We start from the raw sequence: 26162 nt of genomic DNA on the forward strand, positions 1-26162 counted from the left end.
TCCCATATTTGCAGGGAAGTTTGCCCTTCGCAGACATTTACTCAATGCAGGATAAGGAGTCTTTGCTGGAGACAGTCACAGACGCCACACAGACAATCTAATCCCGGCCAAGTTCCACCAAGAGATATTTGAATAATTTGTCGTGAATGGAAAACTATGCGTCAGAGGATAAAGCCAACGAGCGGAAGAGGAACCCATTACTGAGGCGAGGTTTCGAAACCATTGGGTTAACGCTATTTGCTTCTATAGAAGCTTAATGTGACTCAAATAGCAGAATAAGTTATCGCACCACCATTAATTGCCTTCCTTTATCGTCCGGCCCGATATTGGAGGACTTTTAGTAAAATCCATCGAGATTTTGTGGGTGACTTTGTTATTTTTTAAGAATGAAGAGATTTTGGCTAACTAGCGCGATTTCATAGCCTAATTATTGCAGGAGAGGAATTGGATGGAAATATAACGTGATATATAGCTTGGTTCCAGGCTGCTACTGGGGACCAGAATTGTTCGGTAAGAAAACGTTATTCATAGTTTCCCTTTTATGAATCCTAAAGGGCAAATATTTAGGCTAAAGACGATCATTTATCAAGGTTTTTGCATTGTAATAAAAATCCATAAAGATTGGGTGAGATTAGGCATTACTGATTCATCGAATACAAGCAAAGCATTCAAGGTTGGCGGAATTATTTTTTAATTGTATATAATGTTAGCCCCTAATGCAAATAACGATGCTTTTAGCTGATTTAAATGTAATTTTAAAAACGTCAGTAGGATATTAATATAATATTTGGATATATTCTATAATTGTGATACCATTAATACTACCTACGTCTTTGCGAAAATTTCTACTATCATTCACTAACAATTCAGCAATTTCAACATTTTTTGTAGAACATCTATTCAAATAAGTCTTGCGTTCATACAATAATATTCCTCGGGTATCTTATTTAAAAACTACTTATATCGCTTTGAATAATATTTAATTTATTAGAATTGCGATGAAACCGTTTCATTTTATCATTCACGGTGTTTAAGGCTGTAATGGGGGGAAAAGGTTGCTCATAAGAGAGGAAGGCCTAAGAGAACGTTTTTATAAGATGGATCTTTGGTAGAAGGGGAACATTGCAACTGCATTGGATAAAACCTGAGAATAAGAATTTCTCACGTCTCTTTAAGGAGCCATGTGAGCCTGGCATTACTCTCGAGTCAATATCGAATAATGCAAATTTGTTGATGATACAGGGATTAACGGATGAGGAAAATATGATGAGTGCGGGCAGGCTGTTTAATTATTTGGGTATCAACTTCAAAGCAGTAAGAAGCAATTCGAAGTGTTCCATGATATAGTCAGAATTTAACTACTTTATACAGTTGAATCACGCTATAAATTATAGACTGTGATTTGCCTTCCGGGAACAAGGAGATGAGAATTAGATGTTTAGGGACCTCGCTGTCATACGAACATCCACTGCTTCCCTATGCTTCGAGTAAGATTGTTTCGTCAGGAAAACACAGTAATAATTAATTCAAATGATGGTGATAAGGCTACGTTCATGTCATGAATAGGCAGGATTCTCTAAGGCCTCATACCCCAGACACAAGATCTACTTGTCTTTTTTTACCCGTCGCTTTCTGAGAATCTGATTATATGCCACACATTCAAGAGCTTCCTTCCCCCGGGATCCTGATAGAATCTTGTTACTCAACAGATGAGCTGCTTTCTTGGCCTGGTATCTCAGGGTATTTTGAGCGAGTCTCTGTTTCATCATCCAAAATAACAGCACAAAGAAATTTACTCGTGCAAAGATACGATTTTTTGCTGCCCAGAAGTTTGAATAGATGAAGTATTTCATAATAAAAACAATCCTTTCGTTTTATTTATTTTTAAATTATGTTTACGACGGAAAGGGTGAATATTATTTTCTAATATGAATTTCCTATTTGAGATTTCATTTTGCGTTGCATCACACTGATATTATCGATGCACGATAGGTGCTTTTATAGGCTCAAAGAGGAAACGAAAAGTAGACATTTAAATATTTTCTTTTCGCTCCCGATGAAAATAGTTTTACACATCAAATGAATCCATTCTTAGATGTTGATCATTAAGGAATTTAGGGATATCATCATTTTCTAATTATACCATAGGAAAATGTGTTCATATTGGGAGAGAGATATTTTCACAAAACTCTGATTTTAGACCACTGAAAGAATGTATGTAGTTAGTAAATATTGTAGAACGATATCATCCAGTAACATTGTTGACCAATCAAGATTGAAGAGCAAGCTAACTGGTTGGAGTAAACTTGGTGGCCAACTTCAGTATTACAGCAAGTATATTAAATTAGTATGCTCTGAAATTCATGATGAATGAGTTACGTAGTCTTGCATGTGTTTAATTGACATATAAGTATTTCCATACGTATAACTAATGTAAAAAAGTGTCTCAAAATTGTACTTAGCTTCCGAATAACAATTTTTGGATCAGCTATCTAAGAAATGGTAATTTATCCTGTCACTAAACAATGAGTTTCTTCCTTTACTTATGTTGGTAAAAAAAACTCGTCCTAGTCTCGTACAAAAGCGAAACTGATTGTATGAAAGTAAGAAAGGAAGAGGCAATTGAAGATTGATATAATAATTCATTCTATCATGCAATGCAAAATCATCTACCTCCACAAATGATTCCAACATTTTCACTCTTTCCTGCGTTTTTTATCGCTACTAAATAGTTTTGTGGATAACAGATATAATAGTGATAGAAAATAATCATCAGAAAGTAAAATTATGCCTTTTATCCACTTGGCAAGGGTCCTTCTTGCCTCCGAGGATGGTCACTGTATCTTCCTTTTGCATTCGTTTTCCTCCTTTTCGTTCTCTCGATACAACCCTGAAAACATACGACTTGACGTGTACCTGCACTGGCTAAACTAAAGCAACTTGTACATTATGCTGTATAAGGAATACTTATTAATTACTTTAAATCAAAGATATAAACCTAAATAAACTTACTGGATAAGAATAATATACTCTTCAAGCACCAAGACAGTGCTTGATTTTTCGGCAAAACCAAGTACTGTCTTGAGTCATTTTCCATCACGTTTAAGGAACTCTTTATTTGTTATTGTTAAAAAGTTTGTTTGTTAATAAAAAGGTCCGTTTCCCTACTTTAAGCACACGATTTAAGTGCATTCTCCGTAGTAGTACATGGAATGCACTCAAAGAAAGAAGCCTTTCAGTGCACCTCTTGCAGTGCCCAGCGATTGCATAATAAGAGCCATTCGTAGCAATATTTATTAATTTTACTTTCTGATGATTATTTTCTATCAATATTATATCTGTTATCCACACATAAAAGTGAATGGGACCATATTGCATGCAGACGTTTGCCGCGTCGCCGTACTCTCCGCCGTCGCCGGCCAGAACCGGAGTCGACCGCACGCTCGAAAAAACGATTTAAATTTCGGGGTTTCTAGTTGGTGCAAGGTTTTACTTTATATCTACAATGTAGAAGCTTCTTAATACGACGTGGTATCAGTCACTTGGCGGAAGTCCAGGGTAATGTCTACTTTTTCTCTACGTTTATGTAAAAAAAGGGCTGTAAACAGGCTCCACCATTTTGTTATACATCTATAGTTATAGATGAAACAAAATCTTTAAAAACCCTTAAAATGAAAGAAAAGGAAGTTTTTATTAAGATATTATAATAGTTTTGTCGATAAAACTATTCATGAAACCACCGCACGAGGATAAATTTGGCAATTTTCAGAAAAAATCGAGGGTGGTCGTTTTTCGCTAAATTTGTTCAACTTTGACCTCACATATATTGTTAATGTGACAACACAGGCAAGAAATAATCTGGAAAGTTATGCACAATTTATTTGAGAATATGTATGCGAAGTTTCAACTTCCTAGCTCAAAAAAATCGATTTTGAGTATTTGGCCAGCTTTTTTCCATTCTAACCCACTGTGCAACGTTTTGATGAGCAACTCGCCGATCGAAACGTTGGAAGATGACAATGAAACAAAGAGACAATGATGCCCTCACCCGGTGTGAAACCTGAGAAAACTTTACTTCATGTACAATACCGAGCACCAATACTAAATTGGAAAGCGTAGGTAACATTTTATACCGCGAGAACCTGAAATTTGGCCTTTGGAAACGCAAACCAGCGAAAGGCTTTGGAACATCTGCTTCCGAAACGGATGAAAGATTATTACAAAAGGCGATGATTGTAAAAAAAATAAGAAGTCGCAATGGTATATGGTGTACATGTTACATTCATCCCACAAAAATGGTAACCTTTATTTTATTAAAAAAAAATTAAATTGTTAGGAAATCGTAAATTTAAAATAACGAACTCAGAAATAATATATATGATTTGTTCATAAAAATTCGAATTATATGGGGCGTATTTAACTTTAGAAACAATTCCCACACTATAGAGCATAAGGACTTAGATACATTTTACACCTGCTGTGTATATGAATTCGAAACACATAGGGGTCATTTGTAAGGAAGGCCATGTTTCTAAAAATATAATTGGCTACATTAAAAAAAGCTGTTTTTAGGAAATTCATTTTATGACTGATTCATTCGTAAGAATTTATTACTTATGATGGTTAATGAAACATTTTAGATTGGATAGATATGAGGAGCTAACAAATGCTTTTTAAAAATGACTTTTTGGTGAGAGCAAGGAAAATCAAGATCGTAACTAAACTCATTCCTCAAGGTCTCGTTTTCAGCAGGGTTACTATTCTCAAGAGGCTTGACGCGCTTCAAAGCGGCTTCTTTCAAGATTCTGCATTTTTCATCAATGCATTGGCACGGCGAGAGCTCCTCGAAATGAAACCTTCAAAAGGTTCTCTTGTCGGCTTATGTGTAGAAAAAGGGGAACTGGGTCAGGAACATGCCGCGAGGGACAAAACCTTGCTCGCAGCGTAGCGCATTGTCGCAGTCAAACCGTCTAACCCACCTTCAGAGGGTTGCGCGAGTCGGGAAATTCAGTCGCTGCGAATGCCTGCTTCCTGTGAATGGTGTTTCAGGAGGAATCTGCAATAGGTACCTCAGATGTTAGTAGGGGAGACAATTGTAAGCATTTTTTGTCCATAAACATGGGGCCGTAACTCCTTAGTTACTGAGCTATGACAACGCCAACATGTTTTTGATTGCACTTTGCATTTACCATGGAAACGAATTTTCTCTGATATCTGTCCTTATCAACATTTTTTCATGCTCTGAGTTTTTAAGAATATTAAATAATTAAGCTTGGACGAAATTGTGCGACCATAATTGTCTGAAATAATTAATCTTTGAGCTTAATGAAACGAGAGCTTTGTGTATCGTGTATCAACAATTTTATTGCGCAATCTGAAAATGGGTGAAAAGGTTAAGGCTGCTGATTTTTCGCCTTAAATAGCTAGAGAAATAGAAGACGGATTGATTCGAAAAACGACTTGCCTCTTTATTTTTCAAAGTCTACCACAATCGACAGTAAAAAAAATCAACTCGTCGTGGATCATCGACGATTAACTGATCTGACCATTGTCCTTTCGCCAACACCGTTAAGGATGGGGAAGTCCACCTTTCATTACCAAATAGCTTGGGCCTTCAAATTCGTTGTAGGCATATGATGTATTTTATCAATGGTGACGGGGCGAAAGTCGTAAACATTTACTCAACGATTCCACCATATCGTCCGCGACTAGCGGATTTTAGAAAATGCTCATCAAACTCCGAAAAAATGACTAGAAGCCCTATGCTGAAAACTTTCTCAGTGACAGTGTATGAGTGGAGATGTTTCTAGCAACTGACCGTTAGATAACATCATCGCTTAGGGGTGAGAACGAATTTTAAAACATCAAGACAAGTGGATTCTGGGCCACCTTGCACGGCAAAAATATTTATTGAGGGTGTCCAAAAGCTCCAACCATATTTAAAACTGTGACTCTCCGGTCAATAGCGTAGCGTTTCTCTGCGTTACACCTCAGCTAGCGCTATATACGGTCTGGAAACACATGCAGTTAGGAAAGGGAAAGAGAGGGGTCTAATGCCATTCAAGGTGACGGTACATCAGAGAATGGATAAGGTGAAATATATGGAAAGGAGAAAGAATTTGCTATTGCTGGACATGATGGTTGAGAAGAGGAAACTTCTAAAAGATGTGGAGAGTTAATAGGGATAGGATGGAGCGAGTACCAAGCAGGGAGATGATGCTGGAAATCGATTTAAAAGGGAAAAGTGCATAGAATGCGCAGAAGATGGAGAAGAATCGATCTTTACATAGAATGAACGGAAATTAATATGCGACATTTCATGCGATTTGGTTGACATAAAGAAGAAAGTTCAAGGTGAGAAGGGGAGCAGGCTGAAAACTACAATCATTAATAAATGAACATTTATAATAATAACCATGTCAACGATTTCAGCGCTTTCTGAATGTTGTAATGGGAGGTAATATTAGGAATCGAAAACTTTCAATCGTATGCATTCTTGTTAATATTTTATTGATAATTTAATCTTTCATATAAATTCTTGGTCATAATAATATTTTCAGTCCAATCAGCAAAATATGTCCCAAGTTCTTTCCCAAGAAGCAAAAGGGGGCCATTTCATAAGTGATATGAAGTCTAAAGTCTTCTTCCTCAGTTCCACCGGTTGTAAGGACGAGTCAAGAAAAATTATTAGGGATTTGCTTCTTTGTTACATTTCACAATAATTTCTACGACGTTTCGTACTAGTGTTTATGCTTTTCTCTTTGATCCTTTGTGACAATCATGAATAAAGCATATGCATGGAGTAGATAATGACGCAAAGACGAGTAAAGTTTCAAAAGATAGCTCATAAATGAAAATCATGTCACCATATCAAGCAGTGTCTCACGAACGGGCCATTGAAAGGAGAAAATGTTGAGATAAGGAGGGAAGTGTGAGGTTTTGAGAGTTGTTCGTGGATCCCTATTAGGTTCAAGGGCATGAATGAGGCCTCTTCACGTGGGGGATGGTTGTTGGAAACTTCAGTCAGTTGTTTTCACTTCAGAAGCATTTGAAGCGTCACTACTACGGATCATGTGGTCCAATATGCTGTTATCTCCATTTCCTCCTCTTTCAACTTCTTCGTCCTTTTTCCCCACTTAGTCTGGAAGTCTGGAAGAGTACTTGAATGGATCCATCACACACCTATGTTTCAATAAAAGTCTATGTAATATCATAATTTCAACAATGGTCCACCATATAATATACACAGAATGGGGAACATGCATGAACTTTGTTTCTCCCGTTATTGTAGCCTATCTTATAGAGAATTTTCTCACCAATCCGAATATATAAGCCAAAGTTGTCTACGTCAATCACAAATGCTGTAAAATGCTAATGAAATTCTAAAAAAAAATCGACGAAAGTCACGTGACCCGGAACGCTTTCTCATTGGCTTGACGTCACCGAACAATATTCAGTCTCAGTGGCCTCAGTTCTCCGTAAAATTCGATGTCTAAATACTGCTGTTTTTCAATGAATACAGATCTTTAATGTCGTTAGGGAGTTGTTGATGGAAAAAGAGGGGGATTGTTGGAGGAATGAGGTGAAAAGAAAACTGATTGACAAAATGACTGAAGTGGGATTTAAGAAGGCGCAGTCAGACAATTTACCTATGGTTGACTCCTTTATTGTGGCCGCCTTCCTTAAAAACAGTGATTCTTTCGTCACCGCCGAGATGCGTGGAGTGAAAGCAAGCAGGTAAGCAAGCTATTTAATGCATAGGAAAAATTTTAAGTTTTAACATTGTTTCCTGTTTATAAATACTTATTTTTGAAATCAAATAAACTATCCTTCATCAGCGGTTTATTAGTTGACTATAATTTTAATACCAAACTTATCATGCGGTTCTCCTATATCAGCTCCATAGTCGTTAGAATATAAGTAATGAAATAATAGACTAATGTACAAATATGTTTCAGGTATGATTAATGCCTAATAATTCTGAATTATTACAACATCTTCACTCACCAAAAATATGATTCGGCATTTAGCAAAATAAAAGTGTCTCATAATATAACACTATCTCTGAAAAAAAGAAAAAAGGAGCTGCACTTTGTGTTGCTGCTCCTGATTTTGAGAAGACAAAGAATATTTCTTGTCTATGGATTGAGCATGACCATGATTTTGTAATGAATGTTGTGGCTGCCGCCACAAGGTTTTGGGAGAAAAATATGTTTCCTATTCTTTTCAACAGCTCTAAACATGATTAGTTTTTTTTTTAGTTACCCCAGAACTGGCCCCATATCCTTCTTGCTATATTTTTGTAATAAATTTATTTTGCACTCCCTTTCATTGTCGGCATTTTTTCAAGTATGCTACTTTATTAATGGAGCCTGAAGATTAATTAAGCCACAAGATATAATAATCACATCATCCATCAAGGTAATAAGATTGTGATCTATACAGGCATGAGGAACTAACATTTTAAATTCCCTAATGCGTCTGATAACACGCTCAACATGAATCCTCAAGCGGGCAATATTTTCTTCTCCATTACTTCCTATTTGGTGCTCTTCACTTGAGACTTAACACTGGGGGGTGGAATTAATGTGCAGCCTTTTATGCCAAGAAAGCTATCAATGTGTTTGAAACCCCGATCAGCCATCACAGCACAATGAGAAGGCAAGTAGTTAAAGTAATCACATTGCTCTAGAAGCAGTGAATCAATATCCGACCTCCAAAGCCCTTAGATATGTAAGTTATTAATCCATCAGGTGAGCTAGACACCTAGTACTTCAGAGTATTTGCAGACTTGTATTCCGACCATGTTAGAGCTTGTTTTACAGGGTCCGATGGTTTTTCTATCTCTACTTCTAAGCAATCAATAATTAATTGTACATGGCTATACCTTGATCGAAATGGTATGGGCAGTAACTCTAATATCTTTTTCTTGGCTGGCCATATAATGAGCTGTTTCATACATTGGGATATTTTTGGAACAGCATCATGAAACACCCTACCAGCTGTGCTGAATGATATGCTAAAGTCATCAGAGAGAATAGTAATGCATTCATTAAGTCTAATCTTTTTTAGAGTTAGCATGACCATGGACATATGTAAATTTGTGTTTCTCTGAAGAGTGCCCAGAATGAAGCAACAGTTTTCAGGTACACCCATGTATAGCTTAGGGTTTCTATTAACTAAATTTATTCGTGCAATTGCTACTTGCTTTCGTTCAACTGAGTCATTTTCATTAAGAAATTCAGCTTCTGAGTCATTAGATGAATTATCAGAAAAACTGTACTCATCTTCTTCACTCACATCCTCCTCAGAGCTCGACTCCTCACAAGTTTCACTGACTTTCCTTCTCTTCAAACTTTGAATGGGGGGTGTCTGGGTATTTAAATATGTTTTTTTTGTGATGTCGCCCTATCAGAAACACATGTCTTTATTTGCGTTTGTTTGCTCCTGAATTTAGTGCGTACTTGAACCCCAACACTTGATGACACTTAAAAGGAAATACCTGAACTACTCTCCCGGTCATCCTCTGACTCAGCTTCAGTTCACGTAGTTTGTCAGCTTCATTGCCACTGGAACCTGTGCTCAATTATTTATATATATATATGAATTGAAAAATGCAAGTATCAAAGCTCCATGCACACGTACTTAAACCGGTAGAAAAATGCTCAGCAAGGTCAACCCGAAAACCTTGCTGCGCATGCTGCACCACCCCGCGAAAGCCTCCATCAACACGGTAGAAAAATCTTATAATAATACTTTTCTTGAAATATAATAACACTTTTTCCGTTCATAATTAAGTTTTTCCTTTGATGTAATTGTTTGTAACTTTTTAATTTATATTACTTGGCAATAACATCCTTTGGCTCAATTCAATCTTTTTTGACTCACAAAAATATGATTTGCAACCTTACTGGCACGTACGCTGAAATGATCCTCACAACAGAAAGCTGTTGATAATTTCGAGATAGAATTTACGTCTCTTCTGCAGGCTCTCAACCATTTTAATCTCTTCTTCGAATCTTTCGGGACATAAATGAAAACCTTCTTCGGCGTGGAATTTGAGGTATTTGAGCAACAGGGCACGACGCAAGATTTGTAAAACTTTCTCTCTTTTTTCTCGTTTACATCCATTATGCTTGTTATGCTTGAATGAAATAATCAATTAAGATTAGTGAAAATCACTAATTAAGAAGCAAAAGCAATAATTTACTCGAAATGCCGTTCCATCATTCATCCACTTACTTTCTTGTCTAAATATAATCAATGGTCTCTAGCGATATCGTTCTGTGACGTCACGCGTCCATTGCCCCATGACGCAGTGTTTTCAGGCTGCCGAAAAAGAATTATTTTTTAAGAGTGATATCTCAGTAAAAAACCGCAGGTCACCTGTGAATTTTTTACCAAATCCATTTTAGATAGTGGTCTTCCGATTCATCTGGTTATAAAAAATTGTGCATGTTCCCCATAGAAATTATCAAATTGATATTCACGTGTTTGTGATGATGATATCGATAGTAGGATGTAGATTTAGATTTATGTGATTGATCCTTCATGCGGGCGCGCTGGCGTTTAAAGTACGCTAATCTTTGAAAACCAAGGATTTCAACATTATGCTTATATTCTGGTCTAGCTCGAAATATCCCAGCTATTTTTATTTACATCGGTAAGTGGAACCGACACCCGTGGCGTACAAAGTAGGCCGTGCGACCGGCCAAGTACCTCGTGCTTTGCTTTTCTTGAATGGCCTCATGTATTCTTACAATGTCATTTTGACTGTCTATAGCGTGAGTTTTAAAGCAAAACGTATTGTAGCAATTTTTTCTCATCAACAAGAGGAACCCGACACCCGTGTCGTATAAATTACGCCGCGCGACCGGCCGTATACCACCTGTTCTACATATGTTCCTTTACACGTGTATATGTAATTAGTTCAAGCTTGTAAGTATAAATGTTTTAAAATATAAAGCTTTCAACAATTACAGACAAATTTTAACAAAAGTCAAGTGCTATCATATAAATGCATATATCGTGGACAGAGTACTCCACGCACCCGGTCGTAAATATATCAGGCGCGCCCGCTCGAGGGTTAATCTCTAACATATGCTACATTCCATATTAGCTTCTTTATGCTCAAGAAAGTGAGCGCAGGAGGAGAAGTATGATGTAACTTCTTCGATATATATTTACTTCATGTCTCTTAATGCTTAAAGCTGAATAGTTTTCAGTTGCAGTCAAATAGGTAAAAAAAACAGAAATCAGTAGAAAAACAGTCAAACAAGCATCAGTAAACAGCCTCAATTATACGGGGTGAATAAAATAATCAAAGCAACGAATAACTACATATTTTCCGTGAAATTAGCTGAAAACGCAAGAGAACGCATCACTCCTGCCCAATCGGTAATACTTTATCTATTTCCATGAATGTTAACATGGTGGAAACTAACGCTATCACCTTTAAAATCTCAGAATATAGAGAGAAGATTTATTTTCTGCATTTGCCTGTGCCTCTAATATTATGCATTTGAGAACATACTGTGGTAAAATCTTCAGGTTTAAGGCACAGGCATGGGTCTTGAAAATTTCAAGGTATTAGATAATCATGTAAGAGAAATTTGCCACAAAAATATCAAGTCGACTCGCGGTTATTCAGGTTTTTCTTTGACAATAAATAGACCTGAATTTTATGCCACAATATCCTCATCGCCTTTTCAATGAAAGGTTTGCCAAATATTTGGAGTGGAACGTGAAATTTCTAATAACATTCTCAGTATTACAATTGTAGGTTTAGTAAAACAATGGTAAAATAAACATAATTGTAAAATCCACAAATTCATGTTATCAGCCCACTGAAATAGATTTTGAGTTTCCAGCATAATGGAAATATGTAGTTCGAAGGAAGCAATATGTTTTAATAAGCAATATGTTCAAATCAAACATCAGCGCTTGATTTCAACATACTCGCAAATTTCAGGCACTAATAACATTCCAGCATACGATCATCTACCAAGCACAATAGTCCTTGCGGGTATAAATGGGGCATCTATATTCCTGCATTTAGTTCATTCCTGTGAAAGCATAAATGCGCTACTACGCTGTAACCAAAAATTGGAGAGTTATGAAGGATGGAATGTGCAATATCACATTACGTGGGGTTAGGATACATTCATTGTTTTACTAACCCAGTGCACCATACTGTAGTCCTCCATTTCATCCATTCACTCCTCAGTTCCTTTGCTTCTCTTTGTTTCATCTTCCTCCGTTTTTTTTTTGGTTTTCCGTAAGTCGGTACTTACGCATCTCTTGGTTTTTCTTGAAAACTTATCTTTTAAAAGCCTTCATTTTTTAGACTTCCACCTGATATCGGTGTCATATAACATGGCCGATCTAGCAAATCCTTCTTTGGCGTATTGGGGATCTAAAGTTCTCATTCTTACGAAATCGTTTCAGACTTGACGTGGTGGAAATGCGATATATCCATGATAAAATGCAAATAAGAAATGGTAATTTCCAAACTTTAACGTATAACTCCACAACTGACCATGGTTTCGACACGTTATGTCATTCCCAAGTTACGATATAATATTTCCTGGAGTTTAACCCTCCGGAACTCGCTGAGCCTGCTAGGCTCACATTGTCCATATTTTCTTAATAGTTCTTGACCAATTCTCAATAATGCGCTCTGATTTTCTCTACCTTTACTTTACTCTTTCGGTTTCGTTTTACATGTGCAGAATATCCCGATCAACCTATAAAAAGTTGGAACATGATACTTTTGCCTCGTATGCACGCGGTATGAGCCCCTCAGGCTCTACGCGAGTGCTCGCGTAACATTTTTAATTCTCACTCTTATTCTATTCTTTTTCTCCGATTTCCTGTATAGACACAATGTAGTCTGTTATGGATAACCTCTAACACTATACTCCTATTAAATGCTCTTTTTCTGCAAAATCGGCTTGATATTTTGAAAGTCAAAACATTTACATGGGAGTAAGTCTGAGAAGCCACTGTTGCTCTTCCTGCTGTAATTACAAGCGCGCTTTAGTTGACACAAAGTAAGCTACTTGTGATGATTTAACATAATATTATAAGTTACGGCTCATTATAAGTAGACCTCTTCTCGAGCAGAGTATTCGCTTCGCCACTCAGAGGACACATTCTGACTAGATAGTGTACAGAAATCGGAGGTGCTCTTCTCGCTGAAATTTCAACTGCGCCAGTTTTCGCCACAAAAATCGTATACTGTTTTAGCATGCTGGCAGTGATTTTTGATCGCAGGAAATAGGAAATATTATATCGTATATTAAATAAGGTCAAGGAAAGGAAAAAAATAATAATAATTATTCCCAAGTTATTGGAAATTGCCTTGAAAATGACATCGAGTGTCGAAACCATGGTCAGCTGTGGAGTTATACATAAAAGTGTAAACATTACCGTGTGTTGTTTTTATTTCAACATGGATATTCTCCTCTTTCTTCTACTCCTCAGCCAATATCCTCGTTTCTCGCCCTTTCCGTCCATTTGATCTTCAATGTGTCCCTCCATAAACAGGTTTTGATGGTCTCTATTCTTTTCAGTTTTTCCAATTATTCTTGTTTCTGATCCATAGATCGTTACTCTCCACACGAATACTTTCTCACACTGTTTCCCTGCCTCCAGTATTAAGATCAACTTCTAGTTGTATTCAACGGTGTTCAGCGAGATGTTGTGGAACATAATGATACAATGATAAATGAAGAGCAAACTTAGTGCATGTCCACAGTAATATACACAGTAATTACTGTGGACATGCACTAAGTTTGCTCTTCATTTATCAACTTATAGTAATGAAATAGCGATAAGTTAAAATTGCGTATCATTTTTTGATTACAGTGCTCTGGGACTAATGGTAGTGTTATTTAAAAGATAGTCCAAAACAAGGATAAATGGATCATTAATATAGCATGAAAATCGATCAATTTTAAATTAGGGCGAAGTCTTTTTTAAGTTTATTGTTCCATTTTTGTCTTCGCGCTTCTCTTCTCTGTTTTGTGAACTTCGACCGTGGCTCATGGAAGAAGATATCTTGTGAAATATATGAAATGGGTGTAAAAAATTTGCTCCAGGAATGAAATCAAGATGGTGAAAAAAAAACGACTCAGCTCTACTTAATACTGCATTTGCCGCAGTTTACCAATATTCCTAGCGATTGATGACGCAAAGACCGCGTTATTCTTTTATTTACGCCTCAAAGACTCGTAGTTAATGCCTTTTTAAGCATATCATTTGCCCTAATATTGAATACAAATACTCCTTAATGCTCACAAAACCCAGTGGTAGTCTTTTATTCACGATGCTGGATGCAGGGTGTGAAAAATTTTAATTGCCGAGCGAGTTGGACCGCATTCCGCTCAACCTCTGCGTGCAGTTAGTCACACATCAGCACTCCTCAACAGAGTCACTCTCAAACATTGGAGGGGAACTGAGTTGGAGGCTTCGATCTCAACGTCCTCTTACTCGCGCAAAAGCATCCGCTACGGAGTGGTGGCGTGGCGTCGTGAATATTCAACCACGTGTGCTACGTTGCTTCTCTCGAGTCATGATATGACACGCAGGTGTCGAGAGCTCATCTTCATCGTCGGCTGAACTTATACGACGGCATTGCACCTCATCTCTCATCCACATCCTCTTATCTCATCTTCTACAAGTATCTCATCCACGCTCAGATCGGATTTCCTTCCTTCCTTCAATCCTTTAGGCACTGCAGTGCTTGAAATAAGCCAGATGGCCACCAGACTTAAAATACCAAGGTAGTTACAACCGCGATAAATAGTGAATGAATGAACAAAATGGAATAATACTAATGAACTCAAAATGGTAGCCTGCAACGAAAAGCATAACTGGTCGTAATCAATCATAGAGTATCAATATGTCTGACAATTATTTTCTTTCAAATAAACTCTGATAGCTGATTACCAATAGAAAAATATCTAAAAAATGAGAAGTCTCTTCCAATTACTGTTTATTATAGTCTCTCTCCCTCAGGCCTCTCTCCTTTCATTTCCAGCAATCCCTATGTCCTCCGCTTTCAAAAACTGCCTGACTACAATGAATGACAGGTTTTCAATTTCAAACGTTGAGGTATATATTCATACATTTACATGTGCATTTGAGAAATCTGGCAATGACATCAGACTAAAGCTTTGCCAATTTTGTTTTTCATTACGATTCCAAACAGGAAGCAATTCTATTCCATTTGAGTTTCCTTTCCCTTGAAAGCCAATATTATGTTCTATGCACACATATAGCGTTACGTATGATTCGAATCGAGAGAAAAATAGAACGCTTATTCAGTGCCTAATGTTCTGGCCCAATAAATTGGGTGCTGGAAGGTAATTCAATAAGGAAGGAGGTGAGATTTATGATAACGTGAGTCTAGGTAACATTCATTAAATTTAAATCTTAGGTTTAAAATTTTGTAGTATTCCATTTATCCCAATCCATTCTCAGTCCTTTTGCTTCTCTTTGTTTCACCTTCTTCCAATCTTTCTCGGTTTTCCATAAGTCGGTTCCTATTTATCCCTTGATCTTCCTTGGGGGACTTATCTTTTGAAGGATTCTACGAGTTGATTAATAGTGGGTATTAATGTTAAAAGTGGCGTGTATTTGAGAGTTGAGGTGAGAGTTTATTTTCATCATATAATAACAAGTAAAGTCTTTTTGAGGATAATAACCTTCCTTTTTTTATAATTTCCCCTCTATAGGTGTATCACAATCCAACAACTCCTTTAACTTGGACCGAGTGAGGTAGCTATTAAAATATTCACATTGTACTATTACGTGATGATGAAGGCAAAAACTGGTTGAAAAAGTTCGAAATCACCTGAAATGATCAATTTTCTCTTGGTAATTAGGTCAAGTATTCCACGAGTTGATTCATAGTGGGTATTAATGTTAAAAGAAGCGTGCGTTTGGGAGTTGAGGTTAGAGTTTTTTTATCTCATAAAATTACGAGTGAAGTCTTTTAGAGGACAATCTAATAGTTAAAGTTTGAATTCAAGATGTGCTTACTAGATGTAAATCTTAAATATTCAATACCGGAACAGTTTTCTTATTCATTCATAATTTTCGAACGATTACTTTTGCCTTGAGCATTCCTGATAGGTTTACCCACTTACATATCCTATTAATTTACCGAAATACCACATCGATAAGCAGGCTGTCAAGGTCTGAAGGTAATTTCTTCTTTCTCCTTCATACATTTTTACGGCTATGTGCGATTTATTCAATAATGAAAGACAACAAATTCAAAAAAATAATCTAAAAACATAATTAGGAAAGTATTAGCGGAGAAATGTTTGTCGTGAAAATCCTTGTTTTTCTAATTCATGACTTTAGTCTCATCTAGCAAATTGATTAGACGCCACTTTTTCTTTCTCAGAAGATACAGCAGAAGTTGGCGGTCATAATCCCTTATATTATCTTTGAGCCAATTGGCCTATATCTCTTTTATTTCCCTAAGCTACGTAGGCGACAAAATCACTGTCATTCCTTTCATTACGTTATGACTTATATTGGCTTGCACGACACTTTTATCCTGGAATACTTGAATCAATATATTTTCTGGTGATTTCTTCTTTTTCTCGTATTTTCATGGTTTCACTTGAGGATTTGTTCGACGACTGGAAGCAAAATATGTATATTTTTACGGTGTACGTATATGAAAAATTAATAGTTTTTCATGAGTACTTCTTGGCCCGGGGGAAGAGGGGGCCGGATTGTATTCTCACCTGGGCCAGGTTAAATGAAAAGCTAGTCAAGTCTAAAGTCAAAAAGGAAATTTGGAAACATGCTGAATGAACTTTTAACTGGGAGAATGGTCTAACCGTGGAAAGCCGATACATTTAAATAAGATATTCGCACGGCAGCAAAATCTAAGTTGAATATTTATATCTACCTTTCTCCACTTCCTTTAATTAAGTTGCACACGGATAAGCACTAAATTGGACCGTGTGAGGTGGCCCTTAAAATAATCATATTAAACTCATAAAGTGACGACGAAGACAAAAGCTAGTAGAAATACGTTAGATATCACTTATAGTGATCAATTTGCTCCTTGTAACTATAGCTAGGACTCCACGATTCGATTAATAAAAGAGTTAGGAACGAAAACTTTATCCGGATGAAAATTCATTCCCTGACAAAATGATGAGATTAAAGTTAAGGAAACGATTGGAAAAGTTTTCATTCCCTTCCTGCAAATCAGTCATGCATATTCAGACTCATAAATTGTCCTTAAGCTCAGTAACCATTCTTGCGGCCATATTTTATTTAATTGCTAGAAAATCGCTATACTTGGACATCTTTTTTGCCGTAATAGGTACATTGGAAGTTGGCGCTCATCATCCCTTATATTATTCGAGCCATTTGATCTTATCTCATTCTTTTGTTTAAGAAATATAGGCGACAAGATATCTTTCATTTCCTTGCTATCACTTTTAAAGAATTTCATGACTCTTTTCTCTGGGAATACTTAACTCGATAGAGTTATCAATTGTAAATTCTTTTTCGCGTACGTTAGAGGCTACATTTGAGAATTTGTTCAACAGAAATGAACAAAACATTTTTAATGGAGTAAACATATAAAACATTTAATAATTTATCATGTTTAGAAGAGTGTATCAAAGAAGTCCAAAATGGGAATTTGGAAGTATAATGGTTGGATCATACAATTGGTGAAGTACTTGTAAACTCTTGTTAGAATACCTTGATATCTTATATCTCCTACCCGGTAATGAATTTTCTTGCGCCTTTGTAGCTGCACAGTCTCCATGAACATTATTTTATGCATTTTTACCATTTAATTAATTAATTCAAGCTATTCTTCGAGCCTCTCTCAAATTCTCTGAAAGTTTTTGTACCATCATTGGTAATAGTTAATTCCGGTACTATTAATATATCGTCGATCTTCTCCGATACTTACCCCTCCACGTATTCATTTGCTGGAACTTGGCTTAGCCGACAATTTTGCTCATGAATCGCTTATTTTTCAACGAAATCTACATTTAATTTCTACACTTCTCAAATCTATATCGGCCAACTATCTTCTCGATGTAATAACTCCATATTCACTTTGTCTCTCTGGTTTAGTCTTCTTCCAAATTTGTTGCAGTTAGTATCCTCTATTAGTCCAAAATCTTTCCTCAGTATTTCTGTTTGGGGAGTGAGTCTCCCGCCGCATATTTGAATGTGTTGGTGCGGTTGGCCGGCGGGCCGTTCCTGGGCGCTGAGTGCGGGAGGGTGGACTTCTTTTTTTTCTTGGCAGTCTACAGTCCGCTGTCGAAGGGACAGTGCGGAAGAGAGAGTGCGGAAAGAAGAAAGAAAGTGTGGAAATTTCTGTATCTGTCGCGAATAAAGCATTGGCCCACTGAACAAATGGTCCTTCGGGCCGGATACCTGTTTATTCGCGACTGTGTGATAAGTACTGCATGAGGCTACAATTGCAGAGGAACAATTGTGAATTACAGTGAGCATTACACTGCCATTCGACCGGGGACGTGCCTGTGAACTTCGTGCCGTCGCTCCGTCACGCCGCAGTGAGTTAAACCATACCCAAACTTTTGGATGATGGACTGAGTACCTCACCCCTCCCACTGGCTCCCTATCCTCCCTCCTCTAGCAAAAGCCCCTACTCCTCTTCCCCCGCGAATGAGCGTGCTGTACTTCCCCTCACCTCGCTGTCTGTCTCTCCCCTCTCTTCTCCCACTGACTCCCTATCCTCCCTCCTCTCGCGAAATCAGCTGTGCGCTGCTCGCCCTGGTTAGCGAAGTTTCTTACGGGGCTGTTACTCGTCTGTTTTGCGCACTTTTTGAGGCGCAAAGTACTTTAATAGTTTATTTTCCCACGCCTTCGTTTTGAGCATTACTTCAATACCGGCTACCCGTTAGGATCCTAGTAAACATTATGTCTATGACGACGAAGCAACTGATTGCGCAGCAGGAACAACGGGATCGTGCAATTACTAGGTTAGTGCCGAATTTAAAGAAGAAGGGCGCTGCAAATATCACTAAGGAAGCCATTCAGAGTAGAATCGACTCACTTATGCAGTATTGGAACGATTACACTTCCACGTACTTTGAGCTGGTGACGCGGGAAGACGTGTCGAAGGAGCGTTATTTAGTGGATGGACAACATGAGAAGACGGAGGAGATTTATTATGATACGTGCGCTGAACTAAAAGCCATGCTCGCCCAGTTACTTGATGTACCTACGACCTCATCTGGACAAGGTGGAGCTGATCAGGCCGATCACGCTAATTTCCAACTTCCCATCCAGCTTCCGAGAACAACGTTGCCGAGCTTTTCGGGTACATTTGCGGATTGGGAATCGTTCTGCGATCTATTTACAGCAATAGTGGACGGAGAACATCGATTTTCTCCTGCTACAAAGTTGCAATATTTAAAGATGTGCCTAAAGGATTCTGCAGCGGAGTTTGTAAAAAACATCTCTGTTACGGACGCCAACTACAAACCGACCTGGGAGGCCCTGAAAGCCAGGTACAGTAATACACGACTGTGCTTGCACACTCATCTGTCTACTCTAATGAATTTGCCAAAGATGATGAAGGAGTCAGCATCGGAATTGCGGACGTTAGTTGACCGAACGATTCAGGTGGTTCGAACGCTGGAGAACCTGGGTCGTCCAGTGGCAACATGGGACGACTGGCTTGTCTTCATCACGGCTCAGCGTTTGGATAAAGAATCGCGAAAGTCATGGGAGTCGCACCTGACCACCAAGGACCGGTTGAGTAATCTCACACCAAATAGTGAAGCGAATCCAAACTTATTTCCCAGTTTTAGGGAGCTCGTAGAGTTTCTCGAGGGTCGTATCCGTGCCTTAGAGATGATAGCTCCTCTTACGAGTTGGGACAAAGGAAGTAACACGACGCCCAAATTTTCCTCGTCGGGGGCGAAGTCTTTTCACGTTGAGACTAAGCGACTATCTTCCACAAGCACCCGTAATTGCCCTATATGCTCAATGGACCACTATATAGCCGTCTGCTCCGGTTTCCTAGAAAAGACTCCTGTTGAACGAAGAGATGAGGCTCGAAAATTACACCTCTGCTTCAACTGTCTGGGTCGTCATCGCTTCAAGGAGTGTAAATCTGTTAAGCGCTGTGTCACTTGTCGTGGACGACATCATTCTTTGTTACATACAGTAACGGTTGGCAACGATGTGTGTGCTGCTAAAGATACTGAGGCTGAACCTCAATTAAAGTCTCCTGTTGAGGCAAATGGCATAGCAGTAAACACACTCACGGCCAACTTGGCTGCTCCAATCCACTCCGTAATTCTTGCTACGGCTCAGGTACTGGTCACGGGTCCTCGAGGGGTCCAAGTAAAAGCTCGGGCGCTGTTAGACAACGGCTCCGAAGTATCCTTCATTACCGAGGCCTTAGCACAGCTTCTTCATTTACCCCGCCAGCGAACGCAGATTCCTCTGTCAGGAATCGGCGCAGCTGAGGCTTGCACTGCACTGAACATCGTTCAACTCTCACTGTATTCCGTTTATTCGCCATCTTTCTGCCTTGAAGTTAAGGCATTAGTACTACCGCGGCTTACGAATCAACTACCTACAAGAGAGATAATTGAGACAGATTTGTCTTTGTTCTCCAATCTGCAGATGGCTGACCCATTATTTTATAAGCCTGAGAACATCGACCTCATCCTTGGTGCAGATGTCTACGGACTATTACTACGCCAAGGGCTGCAAAGATTCCCTCACCGACAGATCATCGCTCAGAACACTGCTCTTGGATGGGTCATCTCGGGACCAGCTGTAGGGAGCGAGTCACGGCGGGCGGGATCCACTCCAAGACGGTCTCTCGTCTCATTGCATTGCGCGGCTGTACAGAATCTGCTGGATGATCTTCAGCGATTTTGGGAAGTAGAAGAAGTTCCTCCCTCCACGAGAACTTTGCGCCCCGAGGATGAGCGATGTGAGCAGCACTTCAAGGATACTCACTATCGTGGGTCGGACGGGAGATACATCGTTCAGCTTCCAATCGTATCAGAGCTTCCTGCAACTGTAGACGAGACTCGTCGAACGTCTCTTAGTTCACTTGCGTCGACTGAGCAACGATTCGTTCGGGAGCCCGAGATAGCCGCTGCCTACCGAGACTTCATGAAGGTTTATGAGGAACTTGGGCACATGGTAAAGGTCCCAACTTCCGATTCTCAGATAAAGCGGGCCTGGTACCTACCTCATCATGCTGTCGTTCATACCCCATCGTTGAAGCTTCGAGTTGTGTTTGAGGCGTCTCGCCGTACTTCACAGCACTACTGTCTGAACGATTTTCTTCTATCTGGTCCTCCTCTGCAAAAGGACCTCGGGCTGGTGCTAATCAACTGGCGACGTCACCGCTTCGTATTTACCGCTGATATTGTAAAGATGTTTCGTCAGATATGGGTACATCCTGCTGACCAGGACCTGTAAAGAATTGTCTGGCGACCGCATCCTAACACCCCAGCGGTGGAGTACCGGCTCACCACGGTCACATATGGCACAGCCTGCGCACCATTTTTGGCGATGCGTTCCCTTCTTCAACTCGCCGAAGATGAGGAGCACCGGTTTCCTCTCGGAGCTGCCTGCCTTCGCGAGGATTCATACGTCGATGACATCTTCTCGGGAGCAGATGAATTACTCATGGCTCAAAGGATCGCCACGCAACTAGTGAAACTGCTGGCCTGTGCAGGAATAGAACTCGACAAATGGGCTGTCAACCATCCAGCTCTTTTGCAACGACGTGTCTCACAGCGTCGTGAATGTGAGCAGGAAAAATCTATTGACTCAAAGGAGCCTATAAAAACTCTTGGCCTTATATGGGAGCCAACAGCTGACCTGTTTGGATTTAACCAGCGAGTAACAGAAATCCACACTATGGCTCTCACTAAAAGGACGGTGCTCTCCAAGATGACGCGTCTCTTTGACCCACTAGGCTGGGTCGCTCCAGTCACTGTCGTCGCAAAAATACTCATGCAAGATATGTGGATTTTAAAGATAGGTTGGGATACACCATTACCTACGGATATTAGGGTTCGATGGACTAGCTATTTCAATGCAATTCCTAGACTTTCGAAGTTGCGAATTGATCGTTGGCTGCAAACGACGCCGACCTCAAGATGCGAGCTTCACGGCTTTGCAGACGCATCGGAGAGAGCATACGCTGCAGCAATTTATCTACGTGTACTTGACGACGCAAATCAATGTCGAGTATTTCTTCTCGCCGCAAAATCCAAGGTTACCCCTGTTAAAACTATAACAATACCAAAGTTGGAGCTTTGCGGAGCCGCACTCCTTGTTCGTTTGGTCAATCATTTGCAGAAAATAAAAGCATTCTCATCGCTACCAGTCTTCGCGTGGTCGGACAGCCAGGTAACTCTCGCCTGGCTGCGAAAGCATCCTAGTTATTGGAAAACCTTCATTGCAAATAGGGTGTCGTTTATACAAACTGAGCTGCCTTCTGCTGTGTGGCAGTACGTATCTTCAGAGCAGAATCCAGCTGACCTCCCAAGTCGAGGCATAGACCCTGATGCTCTTATAAATTCATCTCTATGGTGGCAAGGACCAAAATGGCTGCTATCTACCCAGGAAAATTGGCCAAGACAACCTGAACCTGTTATTGTTCCTCAACTACTCGTCGTTCAAGCTGCAGAAGAGAATGCAATATTGAAACGGTTCTCTTCGATAACCAGGCTGATTAGAGTTATGGCCTACTGCCTAAGATTCATTGCGCGCTGTCAACGATCACGGATTCCTAATACCAACTTTCTGTCAACTAGCGAGCTCGCTGCCGCTCGTTGCAAGGTGCTACAGCTAGCACAATCGTTTGCCTTTTCTGAGGAATTGATTACTACGAGCGGGCAAGCCTCTGCCCAGGCGTAATCCGCTACGGGGCCTGAAGCCTTTTCTGGACGAAAACGGTATTCTTCGTGTAGGGGGTCGTCTAAAAAATTCCACTCTTTCATTTTCTGCTAAACACCCATCCATCCTTCCGAAAAGATCTCATCTAAGCCAACTTTTAGTCCAATTTGCTCACCTTTCCTCGCTTCACGGCGGACCTACCCTTACCCTCAATATTTTACGGAGCCAGACTTGGATACTGGGGGACGTGGCACTTGTTAAAAAACTCACGCGGCAGTGTGTGATATGTCATCGTGCAAAACCACGCTTCGGCTATCAGCTGATGAGCGACCTTCCTGCAGAGCGGACGACACCAGCGCGCCCCTTCAGTGTAGCTGGACTCGACTACGCAGGCCCATTTTACCTGCGCACTACCAAAGGCAGAGGACATCGCTCATACAAGGGCTATGTAGCACTGTTCGTGTGTTTTGCTACACGAGCAATTCATCTGGAAGCCGTCAGCGACCTCACAGCTCACTCGTTCCTGGCTGCCTATCGACGCTTTGCTGGACGTCGAGGTGTTTGCCGCACGCTATACAGCGACAATGCAACCACTTTCCAAGGGGCCGCCAAGGAACTTCGGAGGATGTTCGGCGCAGCTTCGGATTTCTACGCTGAAGTTGCTTCAGTCCTGGCCAATGATGGAACAAGTTGGTCTTTCATACCACCGAATTCTCCACATTTTGGTGGTCTATGGGAGGCTGGGGTAAAGTTAACGAAACATCACCTTCTCAGAGTAGTTGGTGAACATACCCTCACGTTTGAAGAGTTCTCAACAGTTCTCATTCAAATTGAGGCCTGTCTCAACTCCCGACCTCTCCATCCAATGTCCTCTGATCCAGATGACCTAAATGCTCTGACCCAGCCCACTTTTTAATTGGTGATACTTTGTTTCTAATTCCAGAACCTGAGTGTCCCAATATTTCAGGTAATTGCTTATCCAGATGGCGTCTTCTTCAACGGCTGCAGCTGAACTTTTGGAAACGCTGGTCACGAGAGTACCTTCACCACCTGCAACGTCCGATCGTGAGACTCAGTCCGCTGCCAATGCCAGCGGGACAGTAGCCGTGATACCGGCCGATCATGGCGGGCGGACTGCTCCCTGTGCTTTGCAGACAGTTCTTTCGTCCTTCAGACGAGGCGGGCGGAATGTTTGGGGAGTGAGTCTCCCGCCGCATATTTGAATGTGTTGGTGCGGTTGGCCGGCGGGCCGTTCCTGGGCGCTGAGTGCGGGAGGGTGGACTTCCTTTTTTTTCTTGGCAGTCTACAGTCCGCTGTCGAAGGGACAGTGCGGAAGAGAGAGTGCGGAAAGAAGAAAGAAAGTGTGGAAATTTCTGTATCTGTCGCGAATAAAGCATTGGCCCACTGAACAATTTCTTTTCCTGATTCTTCAACTATTTATTCTTCTTCTGAGTTGATTTTTATTGTTTCCGAGAAATATACCTAATTATTTACCAATTGCACCACAGTTCACTGATCAATGCACATTTGACTGATAATTTTGCAATAATTACGCTCGAATTCCCCAAAATTGTTGATGAAGGATGTTGATCTTGATACCTACAGGTGATGGGAAGGTATTACTAAAATTCAATGATCCAATAGAAGAGAATTACTATTCTAATATGATAGTAAATTTCGTAAAATTTGAAAATACGATAACGAAAACTAATCTTTCTAATGCAATATAGGTGTGAATTTTCTCTAAAGGAAAATTATTTTAAAAACCAAATTGAATTTTTGAATATTCACCGAGTCAGTATCTGTATAAATATCTGGTAAATCGTATTTAATCCCAATCTTCTCCCTAAAATGTAAATAAGTAATCAGAAATTAATTCTAATTCGAATAAAACTTAAAAGGAAACATCTATTAGATCATGAAAACTCTCAAATGTTCAGTTACACACTCTTAAGACTTGTCTTAGTGCAAAGCATACAGGCATATGAAACATTTGAGAGGCTGAAATGTCTCGGTGAGAGGTAGTGGAAATTTTAAAATGGGAAAGCAGATGAGGGCGAAAAAGGATTGAGTAGCCTGGAAGAGAAGGAGAGGAGAAAGTTTTCTTGAGGGGGATGAAAGGTTCCAAGAAGAAGGCGGTGATTGCTTCGAGAGAAAACTATTGGGAGTGAAGGCCGTGAATGTGGTAGTAGGATGTAGTGGTAGCAGGCGTGGCTGAAGTTGCCACAATGAGTCGGATAGTCGGCGAGTCTTTTCGGAGAAAGAAGAAAAGGAATGCTAAGTAGGAAGAAACTCAGAGGGGAGGGAAAGGGGTGAAAAACGGCGTAGCTAAACAGGAAAAAAGCGGAAATGGTGACAACACAGCACTTTCACTGCTCCGAATATAGCTCGAAATTCTTTCCTTAGCGCACTGCGGATAGCCTTTCTCTTTTGTATTTACATATCCATACTCCTTCCGAGATTTGAGCCTTAGTAGGTAGAGCATTAGGCTGCAGAGCGATGAGTCCCGGGTTTAAGTAAAAAAACGCAATTTTATAAGTACTGCCATTCATAAGTAGCATAAAGTCTACTGGAGAGAGAACAGAAAATTAATAATTTTTCTCATAGTATTTCAAGACAAAGTAAAAAAATATGTATAGTATCAAGTCAATTCGGCATATACTTCTCAGATACTTCGCAATTTGGACAAGTTGCCAACATCTAGTCAAGAAAATGAGAAGTATTTAAAAGTAGCCTTCAGTTGCCAAAGAACTTAAATACCTTACAAATGCTTTTGCAATTCCCAGAAGCTTCGTAATATTACACGGGAAGTGGACGCATGAAGTAAATTGATTAACGGAGAGGAAATGAGGCATTCAATTTCCTGAAATAATTAAAGGCTTTCGTATGCGATTTACGGTGCATGATATCATTAATAGAAGCTAATTAATTAGATGCTGTGGAGAATGGTAAAAAATATCAATTCTACAGATGGAGGACAGTCACATAAATGACTGTAGAGCAAGAGATAAAATTGAGCTATAGAATTGGGTAAAAACGGATAATAATTTTCAAATCGGAGAATAGCTAGTGGACTTTACTTTTACGTTATCTGCTATGCAGAAAAACGTAAAACAAAAAATATTTGCTAGAGGTGAAGTTACGTTAAATTATGATACCCCATTCATATTAATTAATATCTAAATTATAAATAAATTACCGCTACATCTGGCTTATCACCATATTCTAGCGTTGCTCTAGTCAATCTTTGATTAGATTTACGG

The 26162-nt window shown here is 39.6% G+C and overlaps 3 protein-coding genes across 3 annotated transcripts; all 3 read left to right on the forward strand.

Moving 5' to 3' along the window:
- Positions 1–18945: 18945 nt before the first annotated feature.
- On the forward strand, positions 18946–21471 carry LOC124159745. The gene has a single exon (XM_046535656.1). It carries the CDS (start codon positions 18946–18948, stop codon positions 21469–21471), a length of 2526 nt encoding a protein of 841 aa, XP_046391612.1.
- A 93-nt stretch (positions 21472–21564) lies between these two features.
- Positions 21565–22920, forward strand: LOC124159746. Its single transcript, XM_046535657.1, has one exon. It carries the CDS (start codon positions 21565–21567, stop codon positions 22918–22920), a length of 1356 nt encoding a protein of 451 aa, XP_046391613.1.
- A 301-nt stretch (positions 22921–23221) lies between these two features.
- Positions 23222–23815, forward strand: LOC124159748. Its single transcript, XM_046535658.1, has one exon. It carries the CDS (start codon positions 23222–23224, stop codon positions 23813–23815), a length of 594 nt encoding a protein of 197 aa, XP_046391614.1.
- Positions 23816–26162: the final 2347 nt, after the last annotated feature.

This window comes from Ischnura elegans, chromosome 5, assembly GCF_921293095.1.
Source record: "Ischnura elegans chromosome 5, ioIscEleg1.1, whole genome shotgun sequence".
Taxonomy (NCBI): Eukaryota; Metazoa; Arthropoda; class Insecta; order Odonata; family Coenagrionidae; genus Ischnura; species Ischnura elegans.

Coding starts and splice junctions, on each gene's coding strand:
- LOC124159745 (XM_046535656.1), top strand. CDS start 18,946: ATGACGACGAAGCAACTGATTGCGCAGCAGGAACAACGGGATCGTGCA.
- LOC124159746 (XM_046535657.1), top strand. CDS start 21,565: ATGCGTTCCCTTCTTCAACTCGCCGAAGATGAGGAGCACCGGTTTCCT.
- LOC124159748 (XM_046535658.1), top strand. CDS start 23,222: ATGAGCGACCTTCCTGCAGAGCGGACGACACCAGCGCGCCCCTTCAGT.